The 21,658-nt window shown below is 41.3% G+C and overlaps 1 protein-coding gene across 1 annotated transcript in view; it reads right to left on the bottom strand.

Moving 5' to 3' along the window:
* Rubicon (run domain Beclin-1-interacting and cysteine-rich domain-containing protein rubicon) overlaps positions 1-21,658 on the bottom strand; it is a 53,649-nt gene that overhangs the window by 23,952 nt on the left and 8,039 nt on the right. Inside the window, exons 2-7 of the mRNA XM_068362489.1 lie at positions 17,536-17,613; positions 13,502-13,668; positions 12,922-13,054; positions 11,162-12,796; positions 10,141-10,354; positions 9,899-10,009 (exon numbers count right to left, since the gene is read on the bottom strand). Coding sequence (XP_068218590.1) covers positions 9,899-10,009; positions 10,141-10,354; positions 11,162-12,796; positions 12,922-13,054; positions 13,502-13,668; positions 17,536-17,613 — 2,338 coding nt within the window. The remainder of the gene's footprint in view (positions 1-9,898; positions 10,010-10,140; positions 10,355-11,161; positions 12,797-12,921; positions 13,055-13,501; positions 13,669-17,535; positions 17,614-21,658) is intronic.

Below are 21,658 nucleotides of genomic sequence, written 5' to 3'. Positions count from 1 at the left end.
TGCTTCCCCACTGCTGACTGGTAGCAACCAGTTGGTTGTCGGCACCTCATTTTAAAAGCTTTAATGGCCACAACCCAGCTTCGCTATTATCATTCTTCTATGTAAAGAACAAGGGTTTGTATTCAATTATTCGGTGCAAAATTAACATCATTAAAAACTACACAAGGAGAAAGCCCGGAGACAACCCTGCAGCCACCTAACACTGCCAATTCACCTCAACATTAGCCTTTACCCAACCATCACCCGGCCAAAACACTTAAATCTCTTTCAAGAAAAAATCATTCTGCCCACACCTAAGGAATTATTTAACTTTCGTGTCAATAATATTTCCAGTGTCATTCAATCACTAACCAATTGCCAAGATTTTTTAAAACAACAGCAACTGTTTGGTTAACCTTGGGTATCCCTCACTTTCATGAGTGTGTTCATTGGCTTTGTTTTGATTGAGTGCTATATATTTCTATCCACCTCATCTAACCTTGAGATCTTTACCAGCAAGGTGCTAAAGTAGCCATCAAAAGGATAAATAAAGTGTTTACCTCGTGTAAACACCCTTCAAATACTCCCTATGTTTCCGTCATATTCCCCTCTTGTAAGACCAATGCACATACTTACCACAACAAATAATTACACCAGATGCCCTCTACCAACTCTGTGCTATCATTCTTAGATCATACCCCAGATAGACATACTGTATCTTAAAAGCTACGAAGTATCCTACTTACTGGTGTTAAAAGCAAAATGGGATTTTCCATTGTCACAATGCTGTTGAATAGCTTACATAGATCACCAAGACAAATTTCTTGACACTCGGCCAATTGGGTGAAAAGTTACATGAAGATATGCTGTATGAAGTCTTCAATTCTACAATTTTATTACACAAGTTATCTGCACAAAATCAATTTATAACAAAAATAACTTTCATAAGATAAAACTACACCAAACTAATAATAAGCATGTAAGTTTTAGAAAAAATAAAGCCAGCTGAAAATAACTAGTAAATGATGGCCTACACACGAGATGAACAAAAAAATCAAACTGGAGAGAATTTTACTTGCAGCAAACTGTTAACAGATTACCAATATCAAGTTTCCTGCACCATTTCAACAGACTTCTTCCAAGTTTAAACATACATACAAGATACTGAATCTGTACACAATCAAAATTTCCTTCTCTTGAAAAGAACCTTTTCTTTAATTCAAACACTATCATTATCTTGAACATTAAACATTAAAGAAAGTAATTGTTTTACTATTAATGAAATGTAAGTTTGTATACAATGCAGTAAACTCATTGCAATTCTCATAGTAGAGAATTGCGGAGTGATGTAGATAGAAACCCAATACTGTATCAAGCAGTTATTCCGATAAAAATTTTGGTTAGGAATTGAAAAAGTTAAAATATTGATAAAATAATTCTAATCAAATAGATGAATGATCCCAATTTTGTAGCACAAAATCTAGTTATCTTCTTTATGACATTTTTTCAAGAATAAATGAATGAATATGGGGTTTTCTGGGATCATTACATCTTTAGATTATTGATGCCGATATAACTTATTATAAAAGGCAATTCAATTAAAATATATAAAAGCAAACAGATCAGTATAAAAGTTAAATAGCTTTAAGAAGACCTGCTTCTGAAATTAATATAAAAATGCCACCAAAAACATATAAAACATCCTCCCCAAAAAAGTTGGAAAGTATGAACCTGCTATTCCCACCTCAAGCCCCAAACACAAATGTATATCCTAGGTACCCAAGAGTGGGGCATTGGAGCAATAAATGTCTCACGGTGAGGGGTACCTAACAGTCATTGCAAATGGGCTGGTGTTGGCAAGTCACCAAAAACATGTCAAAATGATATTTTCATAATAAAATAAATATTTGAATATACTTACCCGCTGGTTATATAAGAGCTGAAGTCTTCTGACGCCGTGGCAGAAATTAAAAATCTCGCACTATCGTAGATATGGCAGGTGTACAACAGCGCCCTAGCGGTACCACAGGTGGAACTACACCCAGCAATTCAGTTCTTCCAAGCCTCATAGCAATACCATAGGTAGTCTCTAGAGGGGAGGAGGGTGGGAGTTAAATTTATATAACCAGCGGGTAAGTATATTCAAAAAATTATTTTATTATGAAAATATCATTTTTAAATATAAAACTTACCCGCTGGTTATATAAGAGCTGATTGACACCCCTTGGTGGCGGGTCAGAGACAGCTACATATTGAAAGTTCACTTAAGCATTACAAAAAACACTTAACTTAAGCGGTTCTCACCTGATAAGGAAGCTGACAGCAAAGGTACTCTGCCTCATTTCGTCCGCTATCCTTAGGAGAACCAGTGATCCACTCGGGGCTGATGATCTCTAGGAGCTGCCAAACGGTACAAACACCTATAACATGACAGGACCTCAACTAATACCCTTGTTCCGGGCGCACTCTAGGAACAAATTGACCACCTGACCAAACCAAAGATTGCGGAAGGCTGACGACCAGCCTCCACAAACAACCATAACTTACGAGTTCCAAGAGATAGAAAAGGGGTATTAGGAAAATGGAACGTAGTAGTAGATCATTCACCTACTATCGCATTCGCTGCAACGAAAGGACCCAAAGTATAACAGTCCTCATAAAGCGTTTGAACATGTTTCAAATAATGTGATGAGAAAACTGACTTACTTCTCCAAAAGGTCGTATCCATCAAACTTTGTAGAGAACGATTCTTTTTAAAAGCTACCGAAGTCGCTACCGCTCTGACTTCATGTGTCTTTACTTTGAGAAGCCTCTGATCTGCTTCATCACACTGAGCGTGAGCCTCTCAAATTAACAGTCTTATGAAGAAAGACAAGGCATTCTTTGACATGGGCAGTGAAGGGTTTCGGACTGCACACCACAAAGTGTCTGAGTCGCCTCTCAGATTCTTCGTTCTGTCCACATACAGTCGTAATGCTCTTACTGGACAGAGCACCCTCTCAAACTCATTTCCCACCACATCATAAAGATTAGGGATCTCGAAGGATTTGGGCCATGGCCAAGTAGGATTTTCATTTTTAGCCAAAAACCCCAGTTGTAAAGAACAGATGGCTTTACCATCCCGAAAACCAATGTTCCTGCTAAATGCGTGAACTTCACTTACTCTTTTAGCGGTGGCTAGACTAACCAGAAACAAAGTTTTCAAGGTTAAATCCTTAAAAGAAGCCGAGTGCAAAGGCTCAAATCTGTCACCCATGAGAAATTTCAGCACCACATCCAAATTCCAGGCAAGGGGAGCAGATTGAATTTTCTTGGTGGTATCAAAAGATCTAAGCAGGTCCTGTAGATCCTTATTATTGGAGAGGTCTAAGTTCCTGTGTCTAAAAACCGTAGCCAACATACTCCTGTAACCTCTAATTGTAGATGACGAGAAGTTAAGTTTATTCTTAAGGTCAATGAAAAAATCCGCTATCTGGGTTAGAGATGTACTGGATGAAGAAATCGAGTTAGCCTTACACCACTCTCTGAACAACTCCCACTTGGACTGATACACCTTGATGGTGGACGACCTCCTTGCCCTCGCAATAGCCTTGGCTGCCTTCTTCGAAAATCCTCTAGCTCTAGCGAGTTTTTCGATAATCTGAAGGCAGTCAGACGTAGAGCTTGGAGGTTTAGATGGTTTCGGGCCAAGTGAGGTTGTCTGAGAAGATCTGGTCTTAAGGGAAAGCGTCTCGGGAAATCTACCATCTATTCCAGTACCTCTGGAAACCAGCTTCTTGACGGCCAGAACGGGGCTATAAGAGTCATCCTGGTTTCTTCGTGGGATACGAACTTCTGTATCACTTGGTAAAGGATCTTGAATGGGGGGAAAGCATAAACCTCCATGTGAGACCAGTCCACCAGAAAAGCGTCTATGTGAATGGCATCGGGATCTGGCACCGGAGAGCAGTAACACTCCAGTCTCTAAGTCTTTGCGGTTGCAAAGAGATCCACGAGAGGACGACCCCACAAACGCCACAGACTTTTGCAGACGTCTCGGTGTAAAATCCATTCTGTGGGGAGCACCTGACCCCTCCTGCTGAGTCTGTCTGCACTCACATTGTTGACCCCTTAAATAAACAGAGTCAAAAGTGTCACTTTCCTCTGCTCTGCCCAAATGAGAAGAGGTCTTGCTATCTCGTACAAAGTCCAAGAGTGGGTCCCGCCTTGCTTTGCAATACAGTGAACCCTCGTTTATCGCGGTAGATAGGTTCCAGTCGCGGCCGCGATAGGTGAAAATCCGCGAAGTAGTGACACCATATTTACCTATTTATTCAACATGTATATTCAGACTTTTAAAACCTTCCCTTGTACGTAGTACTGTTAACAAACTACCCTTTAATGTACAGAACACTTAATGCATGTACTACAGTACCCTAAACTAAAACAGGCACAAATATTAAAGGTGATTTTATATCATGCATTTCCTTAACATGCTAAAAAGCATGATAAAAAATGGCAACCAATGTTTTGTTTACATTTATCTCTGATCATAATGTAGAAACAAACTGGAGGTAGAGCTTTGCTTATTACCCAGACATATTTCCCATACTTTTCCCTTAGAACTACATCACATCTTCCTACTTTAGATATATATATATATATATATATATATATATATATATATATATATATATATATGTGTGTGTGTGTGTATATATATATATATTTATATGTATACACATATACATACCTACATATATACATAAATACATGCATACATATATATATATATATATATTACTGTATATATATGGGTTATGGAAAAAATCCGCGAAGTGGTGAATCCGCGATGGTCGAACCGCGAAGTAGCGAGGGTTCACTGTATAGGCAAGAGCCGTAGTGCTGTCCGCATTGATTTGGACTACCTTGCCTCTGATCTGCTTCTCGAAGCCTCTGAGGGCCAGATGAATCGCCAAAAGCTCCTTTTGGTTGATGTGGCGAGTTGATTGTTCCACTGTCCAAGCTCCCGAAAGCTCCTCTTTCCCAATATAGCTCCCCACCCCGAGTTTGAGGCGTCGGAACACAACACGAGGTCTGGGCTCTTCTGATATAACGACAACCCTTCCTTCAGTCTGTGCTCGTTGTCCCACCATTGAAGATGAGACTTGATGGAGATCGTGATGGGAACACAATCCCTGTCTAGGCTGTCCCCTTTTTTCCAATGGCGATTGAGATGAAACTGAAGGGGACGCAAATGCAACCTCCCCAGAGTTACGAACTTCTCTAGTGAGGAGAGAGTGCCCAGAAGGCTCATTCAATCTCTTACGGAACAGAGTTCCTTCTTCAGGAAAGCTTGGACCTTTTGGAGAGCTGACTGTATTCTTACAGGCGACAGCCCGAAAAATCCGACTGTGAATCTCCATCCCCAAATAAAGAATCTCCTGGGATGGAGTCAGTTGCGATTGCGATTTTTTCGAGCTCACCAGGAGGCCCAGTTCCCTGGTTAAGTCCAGAGTTATTTTCAGGTCCTTCAGACAGCGATCGGATGAGGAAGCTTTTATCAGCCAATCGTCCAGGTACAGATAGACCCTGATTCCCCTCGAATGCAGCATACTCGCTACATTCAGCATGATCTTCGTAAATAATAGAGGAGCCGTGCATAGTCCGAAGCAAAGAGCCCTGAATTGGAAAACCTTGTTTCCGTCCATGAACCTCAGATAACGTCTGCAGCTGGGATGAATTGGAATATGGAAATAGGCGTCTTGGAGGTCTATTGAGACCATCCAATCGTCTTTCCTCACCGCCGCCAGAACAGTCTTCCGAGTTTCCATCGTAAATGTCGAATTCTGGACGTAACCATTCAGAACACTTACGTCCAGAACCGGCCACCACTCCCAGGAAACCTTGGGGACTAAGAAAAGGCGGTTGTAAAACCCCAGAGATGTTACATCCTGGACTTCCTCTATTACTTGCTTTTCTAGTAAAAGAAGCATCTGAAGACGCATGGCTTGCTTCTTCGGACTCTCTCTGTACTTGGGCAAAAGATCCACTGGATCTGAGACCAAAGGAGGAATAGCTAGGAAGGGGATCTTGTAACCCTCCTTTAACACTTGGACGGACCATTCCTCTCCCAGATCTTCCAGAAGTGAATCAACCTGGCCCCCACTGCTGTCTGAAGGATAGGGCACTCAGACTTTACCTCGACTAGTTTTGTTTCCTCTGCTTCTAGGCTTCCTTCCGTCCGGTTTGAAAGAGCCCCTTCCGGAAGGTTTCCCACGAAAGGGCTGAGAAGGGCGAACACCAGAAGAGACTTCCTTAGGTTTCCGCGAAGCAAAAGTGGAAGGCAAAACTTTCCTCGCCGTATTGGCCACCAAATTATGAGTGGCCTTCTGAGTGAGAGCAGTGGCAACTTCCCCCACCAACTCTTGTGGAAATAGGGTGGTAGACAAAGGAGCAAATAGTAGCTCTGTTTTCTGGTAGGGAGAAACTCCTGCTGAGAGAAAAGAGCACATCGTGGCCCTTTTCTTGAGGATTCCAGCTGTGAACAAGGCAGCTAACTCATTCGAGCCATCCCTCACCCCTTTGTCCAAGCAGGACATCAAATGCACAAGGCCACTAGTGTCCGTGTCCTTCATATCCGATACCCTCTTGCTCAAAGCTCCCAAAGCCCAGTCAAGGTAATTAAGTACTTCGAAGGCCCTGAACAGACCCTTGAGTAAATGATCGAACTCCGTCATTGACCACCAAACCTTTGTCTTCCTTAAGGCTAGACGACGAGACAAATCTACTAAACTTGAGAAATCCCCCTGGGCAGAGGAGGGAAATCCCAAACCCAGCACTTCACCAGTCTCGTACCACACACTAGATTTAGAGGCTAATTTTTCGGGAGGAAAGGCAAAGGCCGATTTGCCAAGAGTTCGCTTAGAGTCCATCCAGGACCCCATTAACTTCAAGGCCCGTTTAGAAGACCGTGAAAGGACCATCTTAGTATACACCGGCACCTTAGTTGTTTTACCTAAGACAAACTCCGATGGAGGAGAACGAGGGGCCACAGGGGTAAAATGATCAGGGAAAACTTCTGTAAGAATCAACATAAATTTCCGAAGGTCAACAGCATGTTGATAATGTTTCTCTTCCTCATTCTCAGAAACCTCCTCTAAAGGCTCGTCCACGTCAGACTTCTCTTCAAGTTCGTCTTCTGGCAGTGCAGCAACTGCTGCAGCCTGAACTGAAGGAATAACGTCTGAGTGAGACCGCCTGTCAGAGTCAATAACTTCATCCAACTGAAGAGGGGAGGTCGAAGTAGACTAATGAGAAACCTGGATGAGTCGACGCTCGCCGTCCAAAGTCAACTGTCGCGTGTCGCCCCGAGACCGCTCAGAAACTGCTAACTGTTGAAGCGACCGACGTTTGGAATCGGACGACAACTGCCGAGAGTCGACGCGTGGACGTGTAGCGTCCGCTAGCGGTTGACGCGAACGATCTTTACCGTCAAACGATGACTGTCGATGGTCGTCTCGTGGACGCCTAGCGTCCAAATGTTGTTGACGCTGCCGCTTCACTGCGTCCAAAGTTGGCTGTAGAGAATCTTCGCGGCGACGCACCGCGTCCAATAGCCGACGCCGGTGTTCTTTCTCACGAACGGAAGGCGAAATTTGATTAGCAAGAACTCTCTGGCGTGACTCCTCTATATCAACCTGGCGTCGAGCACTATGAATGGGAGACCGCCTATGCAATAACTCGTCAGCACAAGAAACCACCGGTCGCCTGTGCGACAACTGGTCTGATGTCTGACGCCCAATCGTACTGCCAACACCCGGTTGATAAGAATCCATGAACGATGAGAGTTGTTTTTTCATAGATAAAAGCATAGACCAATTAGGGTCTTCAGGCAAAACATTTGACTCCTTCCTTGAAGGAAAAGCGACAACATCATCACCACGCTTTTCGGGTGACGAAAGCCAGTCTAAGGGGAGAGGTGGCGCATGGATCGTAACATCCGCCATCGAAACAAATTCAGAGTCGGAAAGAATAGGCTCAACTCGAATACCGTGATCTGGACGCTTCGCAGGCGTACAAGTGACGGGAGAACGAAAACGCTCAGGGGAATCCCACGTACTACAGCCTAGACGTGCAGGCGATTCCGGACGCTGAGCAACCGCATGCGATCTCTTAAGCGGTCTAGACGCTCGCCGCCACAACTCGCTACCCGAACCTTCATCGGAGGACGGAGATAACATACCAACCTCACCTTTCCTACGATGAGGGTGAACGACCCGTGATACGGCAACAGGAACGTTAGAGGGAACGTCTGCACGATTGATGACGCTTCTCGTTCCCTTTAGCCGATCGACTTTATTTCTCCAATGGGTTCGAGAGCTCGAAAGAGGTCTAAGGCTAGGTGAACGACAAGATCGTGCAGACACGCCCTCCACAACACTGAATACATTAGAAACACTTTCCACAGTCCCGACAGTTTCACGATTTTTCAGCACATTTAATTCAGAAAAAATTTTATTTCTATCAGCCGATAATGACTCCACTTTTTCACCGATAGCCAGAATCGCGGTAAACATGTCTTTCATAGATGGTTCCTGATCTACCACTACGGTGGAAGGAATAGGATTAGGAATATTAACATTAGGTAAGGCTACCTCAACAGATCGTGAAGAACTACGCCTAACTCTATCCCTTTCAAGTCTCCTAACATACCGCTCGTATGTTACCCATTCATCATCCGTTAATGAAAAACATTCATTACATCTATTATCAAAAGAACAAGGTTTCCCCCTACATTTGACACAAATATCGTGAGGATCAACAGACCCTTTAGGAAGTTGAGTACAACAACCTTCACTAACACACTTACGAATAGTAGGGGAGGGGTCGGCCATTTTGAATGTTTAAGAGAAAGACCGACAACCAAAAAACAAAGGAAATATTAATAAATATAACCACCAACAAAAAGATTTCAAGATTAAATGAAAGAGAAAATGATTAACGATAGTTCAAACTCAAAGAAAACGTTGTACATCACCAAACAACTTCCCAACAGAGTAAGACAGCGAGAGCGAACTTCAATATGACAGCCAGCTATGGCGGCAGAAGAAGAACTAAATTGCTGGGTGTAATTCCACCTGTGGTACCGCTAGGGCGCTGTTGTACACCTGCCATATCTACGATAGTGCGAGATTTTTAATTTCTGCCACGGCGTCAGAAGACTTCAGCTCTTATATAACCAGCGGGTAAGTTTCATATTTAAAAAGAGTTAATCATTAGCATTAAAATGCTAACCTATTATCTTGCCTACACCAAAGTGTTGTCCTTCACCATACCACCTTTGACATTAGTCAATTTCAAATTGGTACTGTACTTATTTCCTTTAACATAAAAAATCAATTGCAAATTCTTTGATCGATTCAAAAATATTCCTGTCTCGTCTTTCATAGCTACTCTAGTCTATAAAAGGTAAAATAATACTGACAGTCCACCAGTCAAATAAATGACTACTTGAAATGGCCTGGAATTTTCAATAGCCTGCAGATTACCACTTTACCTTAAGTTCATAATATTTGAGTTATCAATAATAAAGAAAAGAAACATGCCTTAAACTTAAGAATGATCTTGAAATGTTCATAAGATTTTTTTACTTTTATATTAGGTTGAATTGAATATAGGATTTAGGCATTAAGCCAAGCACTGGGGCATCAAAGGCCATTCAGCGCTATATAACGAAAATCATTCAATCATATCTGTATACTCAAACCATTTAGTATCATTTTAACCTTTAATACAAATCGCTAGTAGTCAACTTACTGTTTCAAGATATGACACCATAGCTGGTAAACAGTTCAGTTAAAAAGTAGAGTAAAGGATTTCCTTGTAAATGCCCAGCTTCTTTAAAATGGGACCTATTTCTCAAAACTATCTTTCATACCTTTAGAAGAAGGATTTTCAGAGTCCTCCTCTTCTAGTTCAGACAACAGATCCGATTCACTGTTATAGGTCGAGCTTTGGGGAGATTCATACATGCTATAATCGGTTGTGCCTGCAAAAAGTGAATGCCTAATAAAATCTTGATAAAAATACTCACAGTTTGCTATACAGTACTACAATGGCACAGGAATTTTATACAGAATAATCAATTAAAGGTAAATAAAATTTATCTGCAATACCTACTTTCACCTTTAAGTTGTTGACTCCTCGCCCACTGTTGAGGGTTTACAGTGGAATTTGCAACACTTCCAGGCTTGACATTTGGTACAGTTGAACTAGCTTGTTTGAGTCTTCTTTTCTCCTGAATTCTGGCTTCCAGGAGGCGAATCTCTTCATCACTTTCTTCATCAACGCTAGGACCAGTTTCAGTTTTTCCTTGCCACACATCAAACTGCATCTAAATTTCAAGAAATTTGACAAAATAAGTCACCTCCTAAACAAATATAGTTCTGGGGAGGATCTACTTTCAAATCATACTACAGTACCAAAAAATCTACTATAAAATTCCTTATTAATAAAAAGTTTCAGGCAATAAAAGTCAAAATATTAAATAGTAATTTCTACTCATCAATAATATTGTTGCATCACCACTGCTTTAGTTATTACTGTATCTGGACAAGAAAACCATAATAAAAATGTATTTCCCAACTGTTTACTCTATGCATTATTATCATTCCTAATAAATAATTTAACCAGCCTACGTACCCAACCTTTCCAACTCTTCAAGTTTGGCCTAAGGTTTGGTTCTACATGAATGTATTTAATCTTATCTAATAAATTACAGTACATCAAACTGAAAATTCTGACTAATATCAGATGAAGGACAATTAGCATAACATTTCTCCTATTGAACAATCGAAATACAAAATTTCAATATGCCTGAATTCTATCAAACCCTGCTAATTCCTTACTTGTGGTCTGGCTAACATATCAAAACAATGTTTCTAATTATACTGCCTACTTCAATAATTTACAACACTACAGAAACAACAAACCAATCTTCAGTATGTTCACCAACTAAAGCTATTGCTCTATATTCTTTATAAAATACAATATGAACAAGGATAATAAACCCAGATAACTTGAAGCATTGAAAAAGAAATTAAAGTTAAAAAATAGAGGGATCAAAAAATATGTAAGGTAACACTATTAACAAAAAATGAGCTAAAGTAAAACTAATCACAGACCACAACAAACCTCTCACCTGCGTAAGAGCAGCTATGACAGCTTCCGATATATTAAAATGTGCATTCTCTCTATCTAATTCTGCATAAGGTTTATCCTTCGAGGCCAGGAATCCAATAAGAGATTGACCTGGTTGTGGTCGAGGAGATACACCATAATCAGCTGCAGGAGTAATGCTATGCCCACCATCATCCATGAAGCGTTTGCGAATATGAGATGTAAGAGTTGCATCTTCTAATTTTATACCCATTTCCAAGGCAGGGGCAGTATTTGATGTGGCTAATCTTAGTTTGCCTGAGATTTCTTGAGAACCATCTGAACGTGACCTGGAATGTGTTTTCTTTTTAGACTTTAAAGTATCATACGGAGACTCTGAGGACTTCACAACAGTTCCTGGAGCACTAGAAGCCAAAATCCCAGTAATTTCACTTCCAATAGCTTTTGCGGGAGTCGATATATTCTCGGATTTTGGCTTAGAAATAACCTCCTTTGCAAGCTGTGCTGAAGCACTTAGATGACCTGGTGTAACCATAGTTTGCAAAGATACTTTCTTTTCTGCTTCTAAACACAATTCTCTCACTTCATTGTCAGTGGTACACTGCTTATTCACGAGATTCTTTACATGATTCTTTGGAGCGCAATCTACTTCACCACAGAGTACACCTCGACTATCAACAAGATGCTTGACTGACATACTAGAACGGTGCTGAGAAATGGAAGACCTCTTTCGACGTCTCGTTCCTTGAATAGAGTTACCGTCCACTGTCTCTTCACTGTCCTGGTCACTATCAGCATGTGTAGAATTTATTCTTCCTCCACTGGGACGTCGTCGTAACTGAGGGGTTCTGGCATCCAATGAACATGTTCCAACTGAACCATGAGGTGAACTTGCATCCCCATCACTGGGTAAATATTTCCCACCATAATTAACCTGCAAAAGGCTTGGAGATATGCTACTGCCTGCCTCACTACCGTCACTTGCATCAAGAAGATGGCGAGACTCTGGAGGATCTTTTATCACTGGATTATTAAAGAATTCTTTTGGTCTAGTTCCGGTTTCAGTTCTACCAAGTAGCTCTCCCTTCACCAACCGCGCAATTGGTGAATTTGATGAACTAGACAGCTGTGGAGAATCCTTTTTTATAAATGGCACTGCCTGACTAACCGGACTTGTTACAGGCCAATCTGAACTGCCCGAGCTGCCATCAGGACTTTCTCTACTCATAAAGGAATCATTATCACTTTGTTCACTGCCACCCAATGTACCAAATGGTCTTCTCACATCTTTTCTCAAACCCTGAAGTGAGGCTTCTGACTTTCCCCTTCTCACAGGGAGATGACAGGAACCCCTGAAAATACTACTTGACTTCACTAAAACTTTCTTTGAGTCTGAACTATCTTGACTTGATGATCTCTGGAAAGCTTGGATCCCTGAAGGTTTTGATACTTTACTTTGGCTTGTGTAAGGCCAAGCTGGTATCCAGTCCTTATCAGCCAAAGGTGTAGATGGTAATGACACTGTCTGGTCGAGAGCAGATATTTTACCAATAGATGGGTCATATAACTGAGATTTGAGTTTCAATAATCTTTCTGCTGCATCTGGTGGCCCATTCACCGGAGGAGTTCCTGGAGGAGGGTAGTAGTCTCCAACAAGCTGTTTACCGAGAAAAATAAAATAATGCAAGTCAAGAATAAGAATAAATGAAGGCACTAAATATACAAAAAGAAATACTATGCAATATCAAAGTTGAACTCATTCACAGCTAAATAATACAATACCAATTTTGGGTCTATGTATGCCAATCCATCTTGAGAGTTTTCTTCCAGAGCCTTTAGACAGGTCTCAACTGCAGTAATGTGAGAGGAGGACCGGAATAATGCCCAGCGATGATAATGTTTCTCAACATGTTCCCTAAAGAGTCAAAACAGAATCCAGAAAATAATAACCATAAAAAAATAAAGGGAGACAAGATTTGTAATAATTACTAGAGAAAATTTGCACATCTACAAAGTTTCACTAATGTTCATTAAGATTTTTTCTAAATACCATAAAATTCATATGAGTAAAAATCTTTAGAAACTTGGTGCCCACTACAAACTAATTATAAATCAAATTTACTAAACCAACTAATTATTTTCTAATACACACTAAGAGATATAATCAACTAAAAATCCCAATGATTCAATAAAAGGCTAAAATATTCAAATCCAGTTTAGCTAATCATATAAGAAAGACAACAGATTTCTCATTAATTCATGCTTGCAGCATTCCCCTGTCATGGTATCTACAGCTTAACCTTCTTACTGTGAGTAAAGAATTAAAGATGAAAAATTTACATACTCTACCTTAAATTCTTACCTATCTGCTGTTAAAGCTGTAATCTTAGGTGCTAGTTGAAGATTTTGCAATGACGAATGAATCCACTTATCACCAGGTTTAGGAACTGCAGTTACTTCACTACTTGGTCCAAGGACTGGATTGATGACGCGCAGGCCAACAATAAAAGGCCAAATGTCAGCATTTCCCTAAGTGACGAAAGTATGGGTATGAGTTTTCTTCTTGCACAAAACAAAAAAAAATGTTTTACAAAATTTTTGTCACACCTAACTCCAACACTAAATATTTCTGAACATACAAAAAACTCGCTATAGAGTAATTCCTCTCAACATCAAAGGGAACAAAGGAAACAGATATGTGAATAAAGGAACATACCTAAGCTAGGCAGCTACTATACCCTACCCCTCAGTAATAAGAACAATCATCCTTATAAAAGATGTCCTATAATTTCATGTAAAAATAAATACTGTACATGCATTAATGTTCCATATAAAAACAAAAACAAATTTCTTGCACAAAACCCATGTCCAATACCCAACGTACTTAAAAGTATTCATAATCAATTACAAACATTACACAAAGAATTCACATTAACTGTTAACTATATAGTAGCACTGTATGTATTGATAGTACACAATACTAGTGTAACAGTATAAAGAAATAATGTAAATATAAACTCACTAAAAACAAAGGCTACAATACAGTATACCTAACTTTCCTTAGTTCACTCTTCCAATATTGTACTATGCTGTATATACTGTATTACACAACCATTTTCTATAGATTGGATTATATTGACGAATTTGGGCCTTCAGTGCTGAAGTGTAGCATAATTGCAGGGGGAGCTGCAGTTGCACTGTGGAGAAAAAGGTGAGCGGTTGGACAGCAAGATGGAAGAAATTAAGAAGGAACAGGGATAAAGTAGAACCCTTTCCCGAGATACACACACTGTAAAAGAAGCCACTATACTAAACCTTCAGCACATAACTCTGCTTGACCCAATGTGGACTCTACAACAGTGTACGTCAAAGTAAAGTCTTGTGTGCATATTCAAATCCACAGTGCAAATGTATGAAATAGCATATTTCATACAAAAATAATGATTGCACAAAGTGCAAGTTAATACCTTTTCCCTCTCTCCCCCTTTCATTTACCCTGCCTATTTAAGAGTACTTTCAGCACAAAATTTAACCAGATACATCAAGAAAAAAATTCAGCAATTTATCATACTCAAGTTTCACTGACATATTCACACATCTACCAAGAGACAATTTAAACACTTGCTTAATTATACATTACACTGTTCTTCTATAAAGATTGGCAAATCAGTTCAAGCAGCATTACACTATATTAATACTGTTAATAAAAAAACTAGAAAAGTAAATGCAAATCAGCAAATAAAGCTAATTCCACAGGGCTATAGTTCAGATTACACACTTTCCAAATACAAGAGGAGACATAAAAGTGTGTGATCCCGTGGTCAGTCTTCTTTCCAACCCTTATCCCTACATTAAGGTGTTGGTTGCCTGATGTGCGCTCTCCAATGCCTTCTATCAAAAGCATCCTCTTACACCAAACTTCTTCTCTCCATATCATCCTTCACTTCATCTTGCCATCTAATTCTCTGCCTCCCTCTTGATCTTCTCCCACTAACAGGTTCCTCCCAAGCCCTATTCACTCCCTCCCCACCATCCATCCACAATACATGCCCACAACATCTCTGTCGTGACACTTCTTCTATGAAAGCTTTACTACCCTTGCAATTCTTCTTATTTCATCATTTTCTAATCCATCAAGAAGTGATATTCCCATAATCTACCTCAGCATTCTCATCTCTGTTCTCTCAAGCTTTGCTTCATCTTTTTGTCTTAAAGCCTATAGATCTTGACTTTATTGCATACCACTTCTGCTACCTCTCTCCACTTTCCCCATGCTGCTTTTATACTTTTCTCAACTTCAGTCTCACATCCTCCCTCCTGATTTACAGTAGATCGCAAGCATCTAAACTGTTCCACCTGTTTTATAACTACTCCACTAATTTTGTGTATGGCTATCCTGTCCCTACTTTCCTTACTGCTCACCATAGGTTCAGTCTTATCCCCATTTACCCTCAAGCCACCCCTTTCCAAAGTCTCTTGCCACTCTAACACCCTTCTCTGTAATCATTCCTCCTTTTCAGCAGTAATTACAAAATCATCTGCAAATATCAACTCCCACAACTCTTCATTTCTGATCCCTTTACTTAACACATTCAAGACCCATCACAAATAAAAATGGGCTTAATGCTGACCCCTGGTGTAATCCATCACTAACCTCAAAGGTTTCTGTTACTCCAACAGCTGTTATTACTTTTGTCCGTGTTCTTTTGTATATCATCTCTACGGTACCATTCTAATCAAGTTCTCCTGGACTTTTCTCTTCCTTAAGCAACAAAACATCCCTTCTCTTGGTATTCTATCATACGCCTTCTCTAAATCTACAAACGCACAGAAGAGGTTCTGGTTTCCCTCTAGTCTTTTCTTGTAACGGCCTTACTATAAAGATGACATCCACAGTCAGATTTCCCTGCAAATACTGTAGTACACCAAAGTCAATTGATTATTATCCCTTTCCCTTCCCAAAACCTAACAATGCAACTTCATCAACCTTGTAAGCTAAGATTAAGAGGTTTGGGGGACCCTATAGGTCTACCTGCAGAGTCATTAACAGCCATTACCTGGCTCTCCATGGTCCTAGCTTGGGTTATGGGGGGTGGGGCTTGGGCACCGATCATATGTACATAAGATCAGTCTATAGGGCACTATCTTGCTTGCTTGTCTCTTGCCTCTATCATTCATTTATGAGTGGCCTTTAAACCAGTTGAGTGGCCTTTAAACCAGTTGATATACAAACAGTACTTAGCATGCTCAACTGATTGAGCAGTGACTACGACAACATTTTCTTTCCAACCCTGATTATTCTAACTTTCTTTGTACAGTTGAAGGCATACAACGTTTTTCACTGGAAAAAATGCAGTCATGGAAGAGTTTAAACAATTTCATTACTTTGACTGATGATTTTTATGTACAGTATTCCTTTCACAAGGACAGGAAAGCAAAATTTCCTTCATACTCTTCTTATACAAGACTGAATTCTCATTTGAGCTAGATCCTTATCCAAATAGTTCCATTGTACACTATGTAGTTCAGCAAGCCTATCCTTCTCAAACTACCTCCACCTCTACCCTTCAACACAATTCTCTTTGAAGTATCTCCAGAGACCTTGGTTTTGTATGCTTTCTTCCTAATTATTCATATTACATACTGTACACATCATACTTCATGTCAACATTCTTTGAAAAACCATCGAAATTGTAACTTGAAGACTTCTCAGTTGCTTCAAAGATTCAAAAACTCATCAACATATAGTATTGAATCTCTTTCATTTTTGTTGATAAAACACTGGTTCTTCTCTAAAGAGCTCTTAATCCTCATCATTACATAGAACCATGCAGGCATGGAGAACCATTACTATATCAAATAAATCACAAGGGGTCCACAATGGACTCAACACCTGGCAGAACTTTTAAACTATTTTTTTACTGTACTATATATGTATTTCTGAATATTATAGTTTATTTTTGCTGCATTATACAGTACTTGAAACCTAGATAGCTACCGGGGTCCATTATCTAGTGGCACCCCTTCCTCATTATCTTAAATATTTTTTACAAAATCTAGACCCAAAAAGATTAACTCGGGCAAACATAACAGATATAATATAAGAAATCCACACAAAGACCAAGACTTTGGACATAAATTCACTATAGAAATTTTTAACATAACCACCAAAACAAAAATTAACAACTTTATTTAAAAGCTAGCAAACCTAATTAAAAAACCACTTACAATTTGTAAATGCAAAAAACTCTCCTAAATCTCCAGTGTAATTGATATAAATTATACCTCTAAACTAAATCCTATCTAACATTATAAATGGAGATAATACTGAAAAAATACTGTACCCAAATATTGTGTAAACAGCTATGATAAAACAGAATAAAAAAAACACAGTACCTGAGTATCTTTGTGCACACAGCCATGATAAAATATGCGTAATATGGCTTCATATATGCGCTGAAATCCTCCATACACCTGCAAATAAAAAACAATTTAGCATCTCACCACTTTTAATTAAACATAATCATGTTTACCAGTTATGTATAATAACACAAAACAAAATAAACTGAAATTAAGAGATAATTTAGGCTGGATAAGCTGTACATTAGGATATTATCATTAACAAGAAGATTCTTGGTGTATACAGTAATACACATAAAACTAACTCCAGCATGATGTGAAACTTAGTAAAATTCATAAACAATATGCAATACAGCATACATATGAATATTTCAGGATTTCTTCAAGTCACTAAATATGACAAATTCGTAGATAATTTGTATTTTTCCTAACTATACAAACCTTAGCTATTTAATAGGGACATTACTTTCAGTGTAGCTGAAATGACGAGCCATTAAAATTTAATGAGGGTTTACTACCCACACCGCTAGTTAGCGGGGGTAGGGGAGGGTATCTTGCTAACCCCCCCCCCCCACCCTGACACACATCTGTGCTTGAACTCACTTTGCTTGGAGGTAGGACTTCAAGTGGGATAGGGCTGGCAGGCAAGTTTGGTTAAATAGCTAAGGTTTGTATAGTTAGGAAAAATACAAATTATCTACGAATTTGTCATTTGTTCCGTAACTGGAATACAAACCACGCTATTTAACCCTTTTACCCCCAAAGGACGTACTGGTACGTTTCACAAAAGCCATCCCTTTACCCCCATGGACGTACCGGTACGTCCTTGCAAAAAAATGCTATAAAAATTAGTTTTTCATATTTTTTGATAATTTTTTGAGAAAATTCAGGCATTTTCCAAGAGAATGAGACCAACCTGACCTCTCTATGACAAAAATTAAGGCTGTTAGAGCAATTTAAAGAAAATATACTGCAAAATGTGCTGGGAAAAAAATAACCCCCTGGGGGTTAAGGGTTGGAAATTTCCAAATGCCCCGGGGGTAAAAGGGTTAATAGGGGTGACTCACCCATTAGGAAGGGTGGACGTCCCAGCCAGTACTAGCTTTTGGCTTTGCCCGGGGGCTCGATATTTGAGTGTCTAAGCACCCAAGAAATAAGGAGTCCCTGCACCTCGCTAGAACCTTGCTACGCAAGGATTGCGGCCTACGCAAGCTGTGTGTGAAGTTGTGAAGAAGTGTGATTCATCCTACGAAGTTGTTCTGAAGTTCTTTAGATGGAAACTTGTAGACTAGGACTTTCCCAATACCACCTCGTCAGGGTATGGGGACGTAACAGTATTAACTTAATACTAGGAACACAAGGGAGCATGGTTTACCTGCAGTGGTTTGAGGTCAGCTATGCAGAGAACCCAGGATGCTGCTTTCCCCAAGAGAGGGGATGATGAAGAAAAGAATAAGGGCCAGTCAAACCTTTTCATTCATGCAGACTAAAAACCGGGTAACAATGCCCTCAACCTTCTGCTACTTGTCCAATAAGGAGCTTGAGGTTTTAAACCAGCTGTTGTGCAGCCACCACAGGGCCGATAGAGAACGTATCAAGCCTCCAGTGGGTCACGTCTTGCATGTAGTGGGCTGTGAACGTTGTCTGACGCTTCCACACCCCCACTTGATGGACCTGCTTCACAGAGAAATTTCTTTTGAAGGCCAGGGACGTAGCTATGCCCCTGACCTCATGTGCTCTAGGGCGACGTGACGGAGGAGGATCTGGATTCAAGGCCAGATGAATGACCCTACGAATCCATGCAGAGATGGTGTTCTTGGTGGCCCTCCTCTTAGTCCTCCCTGTGCTGACGAATAATGATGGCACATGAAGACGGACTGCAGCTGTTCTTTTGAGGTATAGCCTCAAACTCCTTACTGGGCATAGTAAGAGATGGTCTGGGTCATCTGTTACAGAGCGGAGACTAGAAATCCGGAAGGAATCGAACCGAGGATCCGCTACTCCAGGATTCTGAGTCTTAGCAATAAACTCAGGAACGAAGCTGAACGTTACCTCCCCCCATCCCCTTGAATGGACGATGTCATACGAGAGACCATGAAGTTCGCTAACTCCGCTATTGTTGGAATAGTGGCATCGAGTGGAGAGATACCCCTTCCACGACACCAACCACAGAAGACTTTCCACTTTGCCTGGTAGACTGCTGCGGATGACTTTCGCAGATGTCCAGACATCCTGACCGCAACTTGCTGCAAAAATCCTCTCTCAGAGAGTAGATGCTGGATAGTCTCCAGGCGTGAAGTCGTAGCGAAGCTACGGCTTTGTGGAAGATGTTGGCATGTGGTTGCTTGAGCAGATTGTGCCATGGAGGGAGTTCTCTCGGTAGCTCCGTTAGGAGTTGCAGAAGGTCCGAGAACCATTCTGCATGATGCCATAGCGGAGCTATGAGGGTCATTGAAAGATTGACCGATGTTCTGGTCTTGTTGAGCACCCTCCTCATCAGACAGAACGGGGGAAAGGCGTAAACGTCGATGTTGTCCCACCGTTGTTGGAAAGCATCTTGCCAGAGCCTTGGGGTCTGGGACTGGGGAGCAGTACAGCAGGAGCCTGAAGTTCAGGGCTGTTGCGAACAGATCCACAGTCGGAGAACCCCACAAAGTCCGGAATTTGTTGGCTACTAGATGATCCAAAGACCACTCGGTACTCACCGAGACGCTCTGCTCAGATTGTCGGCGAGCACATTCCTTTTGCCTGGAATGAAGCGTGCCGATAGCGGTATGGAGTGGATTTCGGCCCATCTCAGTATCTCTACTGCTAGATGGGATAGCTGCTGCGAAAAAGTACCTCCTTGTTTGTTGATGTAAGCCACTACTGTGGTGTTGTCGCTCATCACCATCACAGAGTGACCCACCAGGTATTGTTGGAACTGTTGAAGGGCCAGGAAGACAGCCTTCATCTCTAGGAGATTTATATGGAGATACTTTTCTGACTCTGACCACAGGCCTGAGGTCGTGTGGTGCAGTACGTGGGGCCCCCCACCCTTTCTTTGAAGCATCCGAAAACAGCATCAAATCCGGGGGGAGGACGAGAAGGTCCACTCCTTTTCGTAGGTTCTCGTCTGCCACCCACCACTGGAGGTCCGTCAGTTCCGCAGGTCCCATAGGGATCAGGTCGTCCGGGGAATCGTAACCTTGATTCCACCGGGACTTGAGTTGTCACTGGAGGGATCTCATCCTGAGGCGACCGTTGGGAACTAGACGAGCCAATGATGAAAGGTGACCGAGGAGACGTAACCACTATTGGGCTGGAAGCTCTTCTCGTCTGAGAAAAGCGCTTGCAACCTTCCTCAGCCTTGCTATCTTGTCGTCTGATGGGAAGGCTTTGTGGAGATTGGTGTCTATAACCATGCCTAGATATACCAGTCTTTGAGTGGGAAGCAGTGAGGACTTCGAGATTTACCAGGATCCCCAGATCCTGGCAAAATCTCAGAAGTTTGTCCCGGTGTTGAAGAAGGGATGACACCGAGTCTGCTAGGATTAACCAGTCGTCCAGATAACGAAGGAGATGGATGCCAATCCTGTGTGCCCACGAAGATATTAGGGTGAACACTCTGGTGAAAACCTGTGGTGCTGTGGAGAGACTGAAGCACAGCACCTTGAACTGGTACTCTTTGTTGTCTAGGTTGAATCTTATGTACTTCCTTGAAGACGGATGGACTGGGATCTGGAAGTACGCGTCCTTTTGATCCAGTGTACACATGAAGTCTTGCGGTCTCACTGCTAGTCTGACCGTGTCTGCCGTCTCCATGCTGAACGGAGTTTGTTTGACAAACTTGTTCAGAGCTGAGAGGTCGATGACTGGTTTCCAGCCTCCAGACGCCTTCTTTACAAGAAAAAGTCGACTGAAGAAGCCTGGAGACCCATCAAGGACCTCTTGGAGAGCGCCCTTCTTCAACAGGGTCTGGACTTCTGCTCGAAGGGCTTGGCCCCTTGCCGATCGGGAGCTCAATCACACTGGATTCGTTGTCACAGGAGGTAGAGATGTTGTGAACGGGACGCGATATCCCTGACTGATTACGGAAATCGTCCAGGAATCGGCCCCGTGTTGCTGCCACCTGTCTGAGCAACTTTGTAGGCATTCCCCCACTGGTGGACATACAGGG

This window comes from Palaemon carinicauda, chromosome 39 (genome assembly GCF_036898095.1).
Source record: "Palaemon carinicauda isolate YSFRI2023 chromosome 39, ASM3689809v2, whole genome shotgun sequence".
NCBI classification, from domain to species: Eukaryota; Metazoa; Arthropoda; class Malacostraca; order Decapoda; family Palaemonidae; genus Palaemon; species Palaemon carinicauda.
This window is presented reverse-complemented; position numbering and strand designations above follow the sequence as displayed.